We start from the raw sequence: 16,115 nt of genomic DNA, 5'->3' as shown, positions 1-16,115 counted from the left end.
CCCTCGGACATCCGGACGTCCAGTCTCTCCCGCCGAACTCTATGGTCAATCAGCCCAGCCCGCTTCCTGTTCTTGCCAGGCAACCTGCATCCGGGTGTCTCCCGCGGAGCTGCATCCAGGTGGGTCGGGAATGAGAGGACGGTAGAGCTGGAAGGGTCCCCCAAAGGTCCTCTAGTCCAACCCCCTGCAATGCAAGGATCTCAGCTAAAGCCTCCATAGCAGGTGGCCACCCAAGCTCTGCCTAAAAGCCTCCAAGGAGGGAGAGTCCACCACCTAAACAGAAAATATAAACTATTTTCATGCCACTGCCAAGCAGAAAGTTCTTCCTGAGTCGGAAGCGCCTTCCTTGTGACTTGAAGCCATGGGTTCGAGTCCTACCCTCCAGAGCAGGAGAAAACAACCTTCCCCCCTCTCCCATGCCAAAGCCCTTGAGATACTTGAAAGTGGTTCTCGTGTCCCCAGAGTGGCTGAGGAAACCCAGCCAGATCGGCAGGGTATTATTATTATTATTATTATTATTGACACATTCCAGCCAGGCAATTCTGCCCTCTTAATGGCAGTCTCTTTTCAGGAACCAGAAAGATTGGAAATTTCTAAATCTAATATAAGCAATGGTGTGAACTATTTTTCCACGGGAAGCTGTTTTTTATTATATTTTGTGTGTGTGGTTGTATTTTTTAATTTTTATTTGTAATTGCAGGGGGGTTGCTGTTTTTTTTAAAAAATGTAACGTTTTAATTTATGATTTTCAATTTTATACATTTCAATCATTTTACAATCATTTAAACATTTCAAAACTCGGCTTCCTTCCCCCGCTTTCTGCGGTTCCTTAATTATTATTTTTAAAATATTTTCTGCGTATTCCAAATTAACTTACCAGTAATTTACTCATTTGTTCATCTGCTTTAAATATATGCTCTTATAAAACTGCAGGGTTTGTAACATGTTTTAAATTGTTTGCAATCTGCCCTGGGACCTTGCATGAAGCGTGGGTGGGAATAGTAATAATTGCAGTTTTTATTTCAATTTAAGTGTAGCCCAGTCAGTTGTCCACTCTCCCCATCTTTTAGTGTGCTGCTGACTGTGCTGGGACACCCATGGCAGCCAGAGGTCCTTCTGATTGTTGTTGTTGTTTAGTTGTTTAGTCGTGTCTGACTCTTCGTGACCCCATGGACCATAGCACACCAGGCACTCCTGTCTTGCACTGCCTCCCGCAGTTTGGTCAAACTCATGTTCGTAGCTTCGAGAACACTGTCCAACCATCTCGTCCTCTGTCATCCCCTTCTCCTAGTGCCCTCAATCTTTCCCAACATCAGGGTCTTTTCCAGGGAGTCTTCTCTTCTCATGAGGTGGCCAAAGTATTGGAGCCTCAGCTTCAGGATCTGTGCTTCCAGTGAGCACTCAGGGCTGATTTCCTTAAAAATGGATAGGTTTGATCTTCTTGCAGTCCATGGGATTCTCAAGAGTCTCCTCCAGCACCATAATTCAAAAGCATCAATTCTTCGGCGATCAGCCTTCTTTATGGTCCAGCTCTCACTTCCATACATCACTACTGGGAAAACCATAGCTTTAACTATACGGACCTTTGTCGGCAAGGTGATGTCTCTGCTTTTTAAGATGCTGTCTAAGTTTGTCATTGCTTTTCTCCCAAGAAGCAGGCGTCTTTTAATTTCGTGACTGCTGTCACCATCTGCAGTGATCAAGGAGCCCAAGAAGGTAAAATCTCTCACTGCCTCCATTTCTTCCCCTTCTATTTGCCAGGAGGTGCTGGGACCAGTGGCCATGATCTTGGGTTTTTTGATGTTGAGCTTCAGACCATATTTTGTGCTCTCCTCTTTCACCCTCATTAAAAGGTTCTTTAATTCCTCCTCGCTTTCTGCCATCAAGGTTGTGTCATCTGCATATCTGAGGTTGTTGATATTTCTTCCGGCAATCTTAATTCCTGCTTGGGATTCATCTAGTCCAGCCTTTCGCATGATGAATTCTGCATATAAATTAAATAAGCAGGGAGACAATATACAGCCTTGTCGTAACTGCTTTCCCAATTTTGAACCAATCAGTTGTTCCATATCCAGTTCTAACTGTAGCTTCTTGTCCCACATAGAGTCCTTCTGATAACTTGGGCCTAATCTGTTTTTGCTCTTTTGCTCTATTCGCTCAACTCCACTGAATGATAAAAACGGGATTTTTTTTTTTTTGCCAGGAGCATGGATGGTGTTGCGTCATCCCAAAGTCACCTGAGTTTGGAGCCAGTTGAGCCAGGGTTGCCCCTACGAAGCATGGCTCCTGGCACAGACAACCCTGAGAGGAAGATGCCTTTTTCCTTCGCTGTGTGGCTTGGAAACCCGGTAAGATTACAACAGAGTGGAATGTCATGCGCCTGTTCATTACCGCTTTCCCAGTAGGGATGGGGAACCTGTGCCCTCCAGAGACTGTTGGACTCCAAAACCCATCACCCTGGTCAGTGGTCATGGACGATAGGTTATGCCAGGGGTCGGCAAGGCTTACCAGGCATGAGCCGCATCACGCCTGCGGAGATCCTCCGTGGGCTGGACTGGCACAGCGCAGTTCTGGGCACCACAGTTCAAGAAGGATACTGACAAGCTGGAATGTGTCCAGAGGAGGGCAACCAAAATGGTCAAAGGCCTGGAAAGGATGCCTTATGAGGAACAGCTTAGGGAGCTGGGTATGTTTAGCCTGGAGAAGAGAAGGTTAAGGGGTGATATGATAGCCATGTTCAAATATATAAAAGGATGTCATATAGAGGAGGGAGAAAGGTTGTTTTCTGCTGCTCCAGAGAAGCGGACACGGAGCAATGGATTCAAACTTCAAGAAAGAAAATTCCACCTAAACATTAGGAAGAACTTCCTGACAGTAAGAGCTGTTCGGCAGTGGAATTTGCTACCAAGGAGTGTGGTGGAGTCTCCTTCTTTGGAGGTCTTTAAGCAGAGGCTTGACAGGCATATGTCAAGAATGCTTTGATGGTGTTTCCCGCTTGGCAGGGGGTTGGACTGGATGGCCCTTGTGGTCTCTTCCAACTCTATGATTCTATGATTCTATGATGCTGGACATCGCGACTGCGCATGTCTGCGGCGCCGGAAATTGCTTCTGTGCATGACCAGACGCTGAAAATCGTGCCTGCGCAGAAGCAATTTTCGGCGTCTGGGCATGCGCAGAAGCAATGTTCAGTGCCATGGGCATGTGCAGACTCGATTTCTGGCATCTGGGCATGCGCAGAAGCGATTTCCAGAGCTGTGGAAGAGAGTCCCCGCGCTGCGCTGTGCCGGTTTAGTGTTGCGTCGGACTTGCTGAGCAGGCGGCTTGGTTTGGGGTTGCTCATGCGCCGGTTAAGCGACCCTCATGGGCCACCTCCGGCCCGTGGGCATTAGGTTGCCGACCTCTGGGTTATGCAGTCCAGCAGACACATGGAGAGTTCATCATCAGGGCCGGATTCAGGTTTGATGAGGCCCTAAGCTCCTGAAGGTAATGGGGCCCTTTATAGGTCCAGCTGTCCTTTGGCAACAACAAATTGTCGCTGTTTTTTGTGTTGAATATATGCTATGTGGTAATTTATGGACCTCATAGGTATCCCAAGCCATTTGCACATAACAAAATATGTATTTTAATCAAAGTAATTGCTGAATTGAAATACAATTTAGAAGAAGTATATTAATAGTGAAATAATTATTAAACTCTTAACTTAAAATGATTTTTTCATTCATAACAATGATGCAAACACTTTGGCATTTGGTAATAACAAAACACAATTTACAAAGACTCATAATCTAGTCTGTAGAAACTTGCTATGACATGAAATAATAATTGTAGCTTTTATTTTATTTGGTTTTTATCTTCTATTTTGGAAATGTACATCCAGGTTTTTTTGGGGGGGCCCCCAAGTGAGTGGGGCTCTAAGCTAGAGCTTGTTTAGCTTATACGTAAATCCGGCACTGTTCGTCATCACTGTCATACACAAATCTCATCCACTGCTCTTGTACAGAAGAGGAGAGGGAAATTAAAGTAGGATACAACAAATGGAGCAGACGGCTATGGGTAGCTACAAGCCACAATGGCTCTTCTGTGCCTCCACAGTCAGAGGCATAGCTGTCAAGTTCTCCCTTTTTAAAAGGGAAATTCCCTTATGCTGAATAGGCTTCCTCGCGAGAAAAGGGAAAACTTGACAGCTATTGTTAGAGGCAGCAATGCTTCTGAATCCCACTGCTTCCTGGTTTCCCAGTGGAGCATCTTATGTTATATAGGTACAGTCAAACCTCGGTTGTCAAACATAATTCGGCTTCTGAAACATTCGACAACCGAGGTGCGGCTTCCGATGGGTTTCAGGAGCTTCCGACACTCAAGCGGAAGCCGCGCCAGACGTTCGGCTTCCGGAAAACATTAGAAAACCGGAGTATTTACTTCCAGGTTTGTGGCGTTCGGGAGCCGGAATGTTCCAAAACGGAGGTTTTTCGGGAGCCGAGGTTTGACTGTACAGCTTTTTACAAGTCCTGAATGACATGCTCTGAACTTCTTTGAGGCCGTGCATTTCAGGGTAATGTAAAAACATTTTGCATTGATGTAGCTTTGTGATAGTAGAGTTACGTTTCCAGTACGTTTCTGGGCACAATTCAAAGTGTTGGTGCTGACCTTTAAAGCCCTTAATGGCCTTGGTCCAGTATACCTGAAGGAGCGTCTCCACCCCCATCGTTCTGCCCGGACACTGAGGTCCAGCTCCGAGGGCCTTCTGGCGGTTCCCTCATTGCGAGAAGCCAAGTCGCAGGGAACTAGGCAGAGGGCCTTCTCGGTGGTGGCACCCACCCTGTGGAACGCCCTCCCACCAAGTGTCAAGGAAATAAAGTATCTGATGTTTAGAAGACATCTGAAGGCAGCCCCAGCCACTCTGGGCGGCTTCCAACAAAACATTAAAATACAGAAATCATGTTTAATAGATTATTGTATTTTAATGGAAGCCGCCCAGAGTGGCTAGGGAAACCCAGTCAGATGGGTGGGGTATAAATACTGTAATAAATTATTATTATTATTATTATTATTATTATTATTATTATTATTACTCCCTGCCCACAAAAAAGAGTCCCAGATGTTAGCATCTAGGAACCCTAGCTGGTGCCTGGCCAACTGCCCCTCACCTTCCTCTTCTGCTGAGCCTACGTGAGACTGACTGGCTTCATTCCTTCTGCAAAAGGACAGCTTAAATTTGGCCGTGGGGCTGGGTGTCCTGAGGCCGGGAAAGAGATACTTCTTAACCCAGCCTTTATCAACCCCTGGGACCTTAGCCGGCTGATGATCAGGTTGATCAGAGGCTTTTTATTTTATTTTATTTTTTATTCATAAGAAAAAGAAAGAAATTTACAATTTCACAACTCTTAAACTATCTTATGCACAAGTATACGTTAACGCAACTTAAAAGAAAAATATACATAAAAGTGAAATAAAAAAAGAAATAAGGAAATAAACTTAAGGTGACACCTGTATGACTTCCCTCCACCTCAATTCGACTTACTTTATATATTAGAATCCTATTATCACTGCGTCCCATACATATTATTCATTCCAGTCCAAAATTGATTTTTCATTTGAATCTTAAAATCAACTTTACATGCTTAGTCCATGCATATCAACATATTATCCCTAGAACAGTGTTATTTCATATGGTCCTCAAAACATTGCCATTCCAGCCTGAGTTTCTGATTTGTCTGGTGTCTTATGGCTGCCGTTAATTTAGCCAGGTCTGTGAATTCACATAGATTGTTTATCCAATCTTCTTTTGTGAGGACACGGTCTCCTTTCCGAATTCTAGCAAATACTAATCTGGCGGCTGCTGCGGCATATAAAAATAACATTTTTTTAATCTTGTGGGATGTCCTTTCCTAAAATCCCTAGCAAATACATTTCTGGCTTCTTTTCAATGGATAATTTAAACATCTTTTTTAACTCATCGTGGACACATCCTCAGAATTTTATTTTTTTCCGTTTTCTCACAGCTCCAGAGCTGGTGGTTTTTATTTTACCAGAGGCTCTTGGGCTGCTATCTTGAAGCTAATGGGTGACATTAAATTGCCTGATAGCTTTAATATTGAGAGAAGAGATAGACAGGGAAATGTTTTTTGAATTCCTGTTTCGCTATGAAATTTGTCTGCTTTTCTTAAGGAGTCTTGCCACTGTTTCACGCATAAAATATTTTGTTTCCCCCCCAGTGTGAGCGAGTGTCTTGCCCGTATGATCCTAACCACCAAATGCCCAGATCTTCCCTGGAGAAGCATATGGTGTCCTGTAGGCTGAGAAAACTGGATTATTCTAAAGAGGAGGAGGTAATACTCTTTGCTAGTCTCCTTTTTGTGGGGATTATTCATATTCTGGAACGGGAGAAAAATGCCATGGTCCATGGGGTCACGAAGAGTCGGACACGACTAAATGACTAAACAACACAATGATGTTTCTACTAGAGCCAAGAACTTTGAAATCAGCGCAAGCATTTGGATTTCGGAAGTGTTTTTGGTGTTATACCAAGACTGTCCATAAAGCCTATCTGATTGACCTTACACCTCATGTTTTAAATCAGGCACCCCCAAACTTCACCCCTCCAGATGTTTTGGACTACAATTCCCATCTTCCCCGACCACTGGTCCTATTAGCTAGGGATCGTGGGAGTTGTAGGCCAAAACATCTGGAGGGCCGCAGTTTGGGGATGCCTGCTTTAAATCCACCCTGCTTCTAAGTGACTTTGTTGACTCCTATAAAGAGGTGTACAAATGAGGACGACTGGATTAGCCATATTGGGAAGAGTGTTGGGTTCTGTTCCACTTGTGTAGCTGAGAGTGGAACAGAATACCCACTGGTGACAATCATGATTACTGAATGGCTTCATCTTTTATTTACCTTTTTGTCTTGCAGGCTGAAATGTACGATTCTACTTTTTTCTTAGAGAAAGCAAAGATCCCTCGTGTGCAGATGGGTGAGTGCAAATGTGGCAGTGAAGAGAAAGTAAAATATGGCACGGCCAACGTGGCATGCTGAGGTTCTTATTGTATGTTAGCAGAATAATCAAGCTCTGGACCAGTGTGTCAGTGCAGCTGTGGACTGGATGAGGGCCAATAAACTGAGTTTGAATCCTGGGGGAATTGAGGGTCTGTGAGTAGGTGGCGCCTGTGCTTGGAAGATAGGCCTATTGCTCGTTCTGGATAGGGTTCCCTCCCTCTGAAAGGTCAGGTACATAGCTTGGTGGTACTTCCTGGACACATCTGTGAATTAGAGGCCCAAATGCATAGCTGTCAAGTTTTCCCTTTTCTCGCGAGGAAGCCTATTCAGCATAATAAGGGAACTTCCCTTAAAGAAAGGGAGAACTTGACAGCTATGCCCAAATGACCTCTGTGGCTAGGAGTCACATTGATAAAAATAGCTATTTTTATAAATAAGACAATTAGCTTATCTGAAATTTGGGTGCTATGTTGTTCTCCACTGATTTTGTGATCATTTAATCCGAGGAGCCTGGAATATTAAAGATCTCTATAGGGAAACAGTGTGTCTAGGAAATCTTTTTTTACATCCTGCATAATTAAAATTTCTGATCTCTGATGCTTTTAAAACCATGTCGGGTGCTGCTTAATGTATATTGGGTATTGCAGATTGAATCATCTGTCTTTAGACTTCCAAGTGTCCTAAATATAGTTAGCATTCTTATGTGCCCTCCTTTATTTTGCTGCAGACAAGAATTTGCAATTTGACATCATTAAACAAGCCATCGCTAAAGAGAGTGGAAGTTATGGTTTAGGTAAGTAGGGATTCTGAAGTGACAATCATCCTTGGTTCCTATTGAGTCTTGACTGCTCCGTATATTGGAGAATGTTTTTATACAGCGATGTCTAGCTTTCCCGTTTTTTCCTCCATTTCTTGGAACGCCCTGAAAATGCTTATATTCTTGAGGCTCAGTCATTCCCTTCCAGCATTATTGTGTTCTGCTAAATGTACATACAGCACTTTCAAAGTGTCATGGTCCATCTGGTCCAGCCTCCTGCTCTCACAATTGCCACCCAGATACCTGTGGGAAACCAGGATTCGAACACAAGAGCCCTCTCCCCTCCTGCAACCTCCAGCAACTGCTATTCAGAAGCATCGCTGTCTCCAGCTGTGGAGGCAGGGCAGAGCCATCATGGCTAGAAGCAGTGCTTCCCCCCCTAGAAAAATAGGTGCCCGTACTCCCCATGAAGTTGTTACAGTAAGTGCCACACTTTTTAAAAACAACAAAAAGAGGTGCCGGTACTGGGTGCCCTTGAGTGCCCCCTGGGAAAAAAGCACTGACTAGTAGCCACCAATAGTTCTTTCCTCCATGAATTTGTCTAATACTCTTTTAAATCCATCTAGGTGAGTGGCCATTGCTGTTTCCTGTGGGAGGGAGTTCCGCAGTTTAACTCTGTGCTGCTTCAGGAAGTCCTTTCTTTTATCTGTCCCGAATCTTCCGACATTCATCTTCGTTGGATGCCCACGGGTTCTTGTGTCACGAGTTCCGTGTGTTCTTCACGGCCCTCCGGTTCAGATCATGTGTCTGTTTTGAACGCTCTAGGTGCCTATTCCTTCCTGCCTGTCGAAGTTCCACAGAACCACAAGCGCTACGTCTGCGACCTGACCCAAGCCGACCGCCTGGCCATTTACGATTACGTCCTTGCAGAAACGAAGAAGCAGAGGTCAATATCCCAGCTGGCAGAAAACGACAGTGATCTCTTCGTAGATCTGGCAGCAAAAGTCAACCAAGGTCAGGAGGAAACCGTTACAGCTGTACTCTGTGTGACATTTGAAAGTCTCAAAATGTGGGGTCGGATTTGGTACGCTTTTGCTCAGGCGTCCCCTGTGCTTGAATTAGATATCTCCGCTCCTACCTATAGTTGAGCGGTTTACTTTATCTCGGTCTTTTTGAAGCTGCATTTTCTTCCATTTCCCCCTGTGATATTGTATGTACACCACCTGTGAATTAAAGCGAATGTTTCTAATGTATTAGGGACCCAGGTGGCGCTGTGGGTTAAACCACTGAGCCTAGGGCTTGCTGATCAGAAGGTCAGCTGTTCGAATCCCTGTGACGGGGTGAGTTCCCGTTGCTCGGTCCCAGCTCCTGCCAACCTAGCAGTTCGAAAGCACGTCAAAATGCAAGTAGATAAATAGGTACCGCTACAGCGGGAAGGTAAACGGCGTTTCCGTGTGCTGCTCTGGTTAGCCAGAAGTGGCTTTGTCATGCTGGCCACATGACCTGGAAGCTGTACGCCGGCTCCTTTGGCCAATAATGCGAGATGAGCGCGCAACCCCAGAGTCGGTCACGACTGGACCTAATGGTCAGGGGTCCCTTTACCTTTACCTTTCTAATGTAATAAAATAACCTCTTCTTCCTCTTCTTTTGCCTTTAGATGACGGCCAGAAAGGTCCAAAGTCCCACCTTGAAATTCTGGCAGAGATGCGGGATTATAAAAGACGGCGGCAGTCCTACAGAGCGAAGAATGTTCACATTACCAAGAAATCCTACACAGAGGTGTGTCCTGAGGAGCTGGGGAGACGGTGGATATCCTTGCAAGAATCAAAACACTTTTCAGTTGGCACAAACCATCCATTAATTAAACCCCTTGAGAGGATTTCTGGCATCCCCAGTGTTTTAGGCTAAGCTGCCTTACAAATGTGCATTTTAAGGAAGCGTCCGATCACCTTACTGCTTGGCAAGCTCTCTTGCCCAGCTGAGATTTCACTGTTGGCCTGATTCCCACTCCTGTCTGTGGTCCCTGCCCAGGTGATCAGGGATGTGATCGGCGTGCACATGGAAGAGCTTGCAGCTCATTGGCAGGAGGAGAACAGGAACGCGGAATCCTGCGAAGACGAAAACTCCTCTTTTTCAGCAAAGTCTGCAGGGAGGTGAGAACTGTCGCTACAAAACACTCGCGGGGCACACTGGTACCTTGTGAACTGATGCAAATGGTCTTAGGGTTGCAGCGTTGCCAGGTCAACTCTGGAATACAGAATTGTATGAGCTGGAAGGGAGTCAAATTACAAGGAAGGAGATCCTGACTAAACTTGAAAAGGAACTTTCCGACAGTAAGAGCTGTTTGACCCCCTCAGAAAGTGGAACGCTTTCCCTTGGAGCTTTTTAAACAGAGGTTCCACCAGGAATCCTTTAGCTGTAATTCCTGCATTGCTGGGGGTTGTGCAAGATGAACTTTGGGGTCCTTTCCAACTCTACAATTCTGTGATTCTATCTCTAGGAGTTCGGGGACCTTTAGGAGTCTCCCAGAAATCAGCTGTGCTGCCCCTTCTTTGTGCACTAATGCCTCACCGTTCCATGAATCACTTAGCTCAGGGGTGGCCAGCTCCCAAGAGTCTGCTATCTACTCACAGAGTTATAAAATGGCAGTGATCTACCCCCTTTTGGGGGGGTTTAGGTCAAAGTTGTTGAGTTTTTTTTAGGAAGGAGAAAGGCCCCATGGGGGCGGGGGTCAAAGTTATTGAGTTTTTTCAGGGAGGAGGTAAAATGTTGAGCTTTTTTTAGGGGAGTCACAGTTGTTCAGCTTCTTTGGGGGAGCCAATGATCTACCGTACCAGTGATCAACAGCGGACGTCCAGTGATCTGCTGGTAGATCACAATCTACCTGTTGGACATGCCTGCCTTAGCTGATTTCTCCCCCATTTCTCCTTAAATGCTGTATTCTCGAGGGCTGCCTTGTGCAATCTTATTTACAACTTTCCTCTCTTCCACAGTGAGTGGCAAACACAAATGTTCTCGTCTTCCCACGAAATCCTCCATTGTGATGTGAGGGAAATACCAGGCTAGTGATAGTGGTCTGGGGCTCATAAGTTGTGCTAAGGGAAAATCTCTCTCCCGTTTTAAGGAGGTGTTTTGCAATGTTTTCAGAAGAAGACAAGGCTGCAGTATTTTGCAAGCGTGAGCGTTAACCAAGTCTGCATCTTTTCCAGATTATTAATTACTGACTTGCTGACCATACAAAAACAGACATAGCAGTTTATTTCCCCTGAATTAAATGATCTGTACTCTAATAAAGCAATTATGCACCCGCCCTCTTTAATAGAAAAGAAGGTTTAAAAGAGCGAAGGTCTACCTCAGCTGACTCAAGACAGTCGAGTGGAAGTTCAAAGGATGCTGATTATTCTCGACAGAAGAGGAATTCCAGCCGAAGTCCAGGCAAACGAAAAAGGAGTCGGGGAAGAGAGAGAGGGAAGGAGTCCCGGAGGAAAAAAGTGAGGCGAGTACTTCCCTTGGTCTCTTGACTTCCAGTGATGGGCACCGCATTCTTCAAACATTAGATCGAGGTTCAGCTGAACGTGCCACAGAGTGGCTTACAAATACAGGCAACTCGCATCTCACGTGAGGGTTTGGTTCTTGGGATCCACGCGGGATAAATGCAAAAACTGATAAAGCCAAGAACCCCTGGATCTGCCCCCCCCCTCTTTCCCGATTTCGAGGAAGGAGGTGCGAGGGCTCTGGGATGCTGTTAGAGCTCTTGCACTGCCTTCCCAAAGCTGGGCAAGCTTGTAATAATAATAATAATAATAATAATAATAATAATAATAATAATAATAATAATATATTATTTATACCCCGCCCATCTGGCTGGGTTTCCCCAGCCACTCTGGGCGGCTTCCAACCGAATATTAAAAACAGTACAGCATCAAACATTAAAAATTTCCCTAAACAGGGCCGCCTTCAGTTGTCTTCTAAAAGCAAAATAATTGCTTATTGACATCTGCTGGGAGGGCGTTCCACAGGGGAGGCGCCACTACCGAGAAGGCCCTCTGTTTGGTTCCCTGCAACCTCACCTCTCGCAATGAGGGAACCGCCAGAAGGCCCTCGGTGCTGGATCTCAGGCTGAATGATGGGGGGTGGAGACGCTCCTTCAGGTATACTGGACCGAGGCCGTTTAGAGCTTTAAAGGTCAGTACCAACACTTTGAACTGTGCTCGGGGGAATAAATAAATGGAGAGTGGGTTTTCTCCACTCTCCATCCATCCATCCATTCCACCCACGCAAAGCTGAGATTGCATAAGTAAAATAAGCATAAGATGAGAGTTACCTGTCACACCATCTATTGCTTAAAAAAGGTAAAGGGACCCCTGACCATTAGGTCCAGTCGTGACCCCACTCTGGGGTTGCGCGCTCATCTTGCATTATTGGCCGAGGGAGCCGGCGTATAGCTTCCAGGTCATGTGGCCAGCATGACTAAGCCGCTTCTGGCAAACCAGAGCAGCACATGGAAACGCCGTTTACCTTCCCGCTGTAGTGGTTCCTATTTATCTACTTGCATTTTGACGTGCTTTCGAACTGCTAGGTTGGCAGGAGCTGGGACCGAGCAACGGGAGCTCACCCCGTCACAGGGATTCGAACCGCCAACCTTCTGATCAGCAAGCCCTAGGCTCAGTGGTTTAACCACAGCGCCACCTGGGTCCCACATTTATTGCTTAAGCACTGCTTAAATCCCCAGTTCAGACCTAACCCAACAGTTTTGCCCGACAGCTGGTGTTTCGTTTGTTCAGATACTCTATTTTACCTCTCCTAGACTTGTCTGTAACCTCTGCACACCTAAGGCACATGTTATGTACTTTAAATCTGTGTACCTATCTCGTGTGTGTATGTGTCTCAAAATTTCATACATCCTGCTCCGGCGGTAAGTTCTTGTCGTTAATGTATTTATTTCCTGACTTTTATCCCAAGGTGCCAGGGCAGGTTGCAACAAGAAAAACAACATTAAAAATAATTCAAAGCAAGTTAGCCCTATAAGGGAAAAATACCATATTCTCTCTCTAAGGTGCAAACAGCAATTTGTGTAGGAATTGGGAGCGATTTTCTAAATGGGATAGATGGCAAAGAGTTTAAAACCCACCTCCATGCAGCTGAAAGCAAGTTCAAATTCCTGCAGTGGCAATTGGGTTGAAATGGATTTTCCATGTGATATGTCGCTTGGCTAAGAATAGCCAAAAAGGAAAGATTCATACCCAAAATATCTTACTAATGGAATTTTTTTCAGTTGTTGGGTGAAGTTTGTGTGATGCAAGAGTAACAAGGAATGGAAGTGAAGGGATGAGGCTAGAAAGGTTTAGCCACAGTCTTCATGGAAAAGGGTAGATTTTTGAGGGATCTGGGTCGCTTTTATATCGGGAGTGCTAAAGACTTACATAACGATGTGTTTCGTTTTCTTTCAGACATGAAGGCAAGCATCGCAGTCACAAAAGGAAAAAATGAAACCCGTGTATTAGAGGTCTGTCAGCGATGCCTGGGATAGAAGTCAAGCTGTGCCTGTTTCATCCCCAGGGCATCCCCACGCAGCTCTGCAGCAGACAACTAGGCTGTGCTCTGCCAGCTTTTTCATCCATTAATAAATGCCATTTAAAAATTCCCTGCTCCAGTTTAGCTTCCTTTACTGAGGAATAATCATAGAATCCTAGAGTTGGAAGAGACCACAAGGGCCATCCAGTCCAACCCCCTGCCAAGCAGGAAACACCAAAGCATTCCTGACAGGTGGCTGTCAAGCCTCCGCTTAAAGACCTCCAAAGAAGGAGACTCCACCACACTCCTTGGCAGCAAATCCCACTGCTGAACAGCTCTTACTGTCAGGAAGTTCTTCCTAATGTTTAGGTGGAATCTTCTTTCTTGTAGTTTGAATCCATTGCTCCGTGTCCGCTTCTCTGGAGCAGCAGAAAACAACCTTTCTCCCTCCTCTATATGACATCCTTTGATATATTTGAACATGGCTATCATATCACCCCTTAACCTTCTCTTCTCCAGGCTAAACATACCCAGCTCCCTAAGCTGTTCCTCATAAGGCATCATTTCCAGGCCTTTGACCATTTTGGTTGCCCTCTTCTGGACACGTTCCAGCTTGTCAGTATCTTTCTTGAACTGTGGTGCCCAGAACTGGACACAGTACTCCAGGTGAGGTCTGATGGAGATGCAAAGGTCACTGTTTGGTCAGACAGAATGGTTAATCGTAGAAATTAGCACCAAGACCTGCAGTTCCTTTTATTGTTCTGCAGATATAAAATGTAGTTGTAAAGGTCATGAACTAAAGGTGATACAAATAAAAAAAATTTTGAAAATATTGTCCAGTAGCACCTTAGAGACCAACTAAGTTTGTTCTGGGTATAAGCTTTCGTGTGCATACACACTTCTTCAGATACCTTCAGATGCCTTCTTCAGTCGTCAACAGGTTTACCATACCCATTGAGCCAATCACCCATCTCCTACTACCCTTCTGAGAAATACCCCACCCCACCCTCCCGCTATATACAAGGGTCTGGTGACTTCTGTTTCAGAGTATCTGAAGAAGTGTGCATGCACACGAAAGCTCATACCAATGACAAACTTAGTTGGTCTCTAAGGTGCTACTGGAAGGAATTTTTTAAATTTTGTTTCGAGTACACCAGACCAACACGGCTACCTACCTGAAACTAAAGGCGACACATAACTCATTGAGTCAGCTTCTAGAGATGGATGAAAATGTTGTGATTTAGTTTCTGCTTGGTGCTCCAAATTAGCTAGTAATTTCACTTCAGACTGAAATTGTGTAAATCATAGAGTTGTAGAGTTGGAAGGGACCCCGTGAGTCATCTAGTCCAACCCCCTGCAATGCAGGAATCTTAACTAAATCATACATGACAGATGGCTATCCAGCCTCTGCTTAGAAACCTCCAAGGATGGAGAGTCCACCGCTTCCTTAGGGAGTCCGTTCCACTGTTCTTATCCTTGGCTCTTGCCCTCAGAAAGTTTTTCCTGTTGAGTCAGAATCTCATTTCTTGTACTGTAACTTGAATCTATTGGTAACTTGAATCTATTGGAGGATGGATGGCGGCTAACAGATTGAGGTTGAATCAAGACAAGACAGAAGTACTGTTTGTGGGAGACAGGAGGCAGGCAGGTGTGGAGGATTCCCTGGCCCTGAATGGGGGTAACTGTGCCCCTGAAGGACCAGGTGTGCAGCCTGGGAGGCATTTTGGACTCACAGCTGTCCATGGAGGCGCAGGTCAATTCTGTGTCCAGGGCAGCTGTCTATCAGCTCCATCTGGTACGCAGGCTGAGACCCTACCTGCCTGCAGACTGTCTCGCCAGAGTGGTACATGCTCTGGTTATCTCCCGCTTGAACTACTGCAATGCGCTCTACGTGGGGCTACCTTTGAAGGTGACCCGGAAACTACAACTAATCCAGAATGCGGCAGCTAGACTGGTGACTGGGAGCGGCCGCCGAAACCACATAACACCGGTCTTGAAAGATCTACATTGGCTCCCAGTATGTTTCCGAGCACAGTTCAGAAGTGTTGGTGCTGACCTTTAAAGCCCTAAATGGCCTCGGTCCAGTATACCTGAAGAAGCGTCTCCACCCCCATCGTTCTGCCCGGACACTGAGGTCCAGTACCGAGGGCCTTCTGACGGTTCCCTCATTGCGAGAAGCCAAGTTGCAGGGAACCAGGCAGAGGGCCTTCTCGGTGGTGGCGCCTGCCCTGTGGAACGCCCTCCCAACAGATGTCAAAAAGGGAAAAAACTACTAGATTTTTAGAAGACATCTGAAGGCAGCCCTGTTTAGGGAGGCTTTTAATGTTTAATAGATTATTTTATTTCATTTTTCTGTTGTAAGCCGCCCAGAGTGGCTGGGGAAACCCAGCCAGATTGGGGGGGGGGTATAAATAATAAATTATTATTATTATTATTATTACTATTACTATTATTATTATTATTACTATTATTAGAGTTAAGGCACATTACTCTGTGGAAATGGGACGCAGGTGGCACTGTGGTCTAAGTCACTGAGGCTCTTGGGCTTGCCAGTCAGAAGGTTGGCAGTTCGAATCCCTGCAACGGGGTGATCTCCCGTTGCTCTGTCCCAGATTTTGCCAACCTAGCAGTTCAAAAGCACACCAGTGCAAGTAGATAAATAGGTACCGCTGCGGTGGGAAGGTAAACGGTGTTTCCGTGTGCTCTGGTTTCCGTCACGGTGTCCTGTTGCACCAGAAGCGGTTTAGTCATGCTGGCCATAGGACCTGGAAAGGCTGTATGCGGACAAACGCTGGCTCCCTTGGGGTGAGAGCGAGATGAGCACTGCAACCCCATAGTCGCCTTTGACTGG

The 16,115-nt window shown here is 45.6% G+C and overlaps 2 protein-coding genes across 3 annotated transcripts in view; both read left to right on the top strand.

Moving 5' to 3' along the window:
* STX17 (syntaxin 17) overlaps positions 1-16,115 on the top strand; it is a 257,051-nt gene that overhangs the window by 199,733 nt on the left and 41,203 nt on the right. The window lies entirely within an intron of this gene.
* Positions 67-13,397, top strand: SNRNP48 (small nuclear ribonucleoprotein U11/U12 subunit 48). 2 transcript variants are annotated; one of them, XM_060277551.2, is made up of 10 exons: positions 67-119; positions 2,204-2,348; positions 6,213-6,326; positions 6,910-6,970; positions 7,721-7,786; positions 8,576-8,764; positions 9,408-9,529; positions 9,782-9,903; positions 11,073-11,246; positions 13,201-13,397. In XM_060277551.2, the coding sequence occupies exons 2-10, from the start codon at positions 2,208-2,210 to the stop codon at positions 13,238-13,240; spliced, it is 1,029 nt and encodes a 342-aa protein (XP_060133534.1). In that variant the 5' UTR covers positions 67-119; positions 2,204-2,207; the 3' UTR covers positions 13,241-13,397. The 2 variants fall into 2 exon arrangements, with proteins under 2 accessions (XP_060133534.1, XP_088532552.1); XM_088676426.1 differs by lacking the exon at positions 67-119 and adding an exon at positions 1,653-1,716.

This window comes from Zootoca vivipara, chromosome 8 (assembly GCF_965207765.1).
Source record: "Zootoca vivipara chromosome 8, rZooViv2.hap1.1, whole genome shotgun sequence".
Classification (NCBI taxonomy): Eukaryota; Metazoa; Chordata; class Lepidosauria; order Squamata; family Lacertidae; genus Zootoca; species Zootoca vivipara.
The sequence above is the reverse complement of the archived record's forward strand: the minus strand, read 5'-3'. Positions and strand labels throughout refer to the sequence as shown.

Excerpts from the sequence above, each read along its gene's own strand:
- SNRNP48 (XM_060277551.2), top strand. The coding sequence starts at position 2,208 with ATGGATGGTGTTGCGTCATCCCAAAGTCACCTGAGTTTGGAGCCAGTT. Across the intron at positions 6,327-6,909 it reads ATTATTCTAAAGAGGAGGAG|GCTGAAATGTACGATTCTAC; the intron begins GTAATACTCTTT and ends TTTGTCTTGCAG. Across the intron at positions 6,971-7,720 it reads GATCCCTCGTGTGCAGATGG|ACAAGAATTTGCAATTTGAC; the intron begins GTGAGTGCAAAT and ends ATTTTGCTGCAG.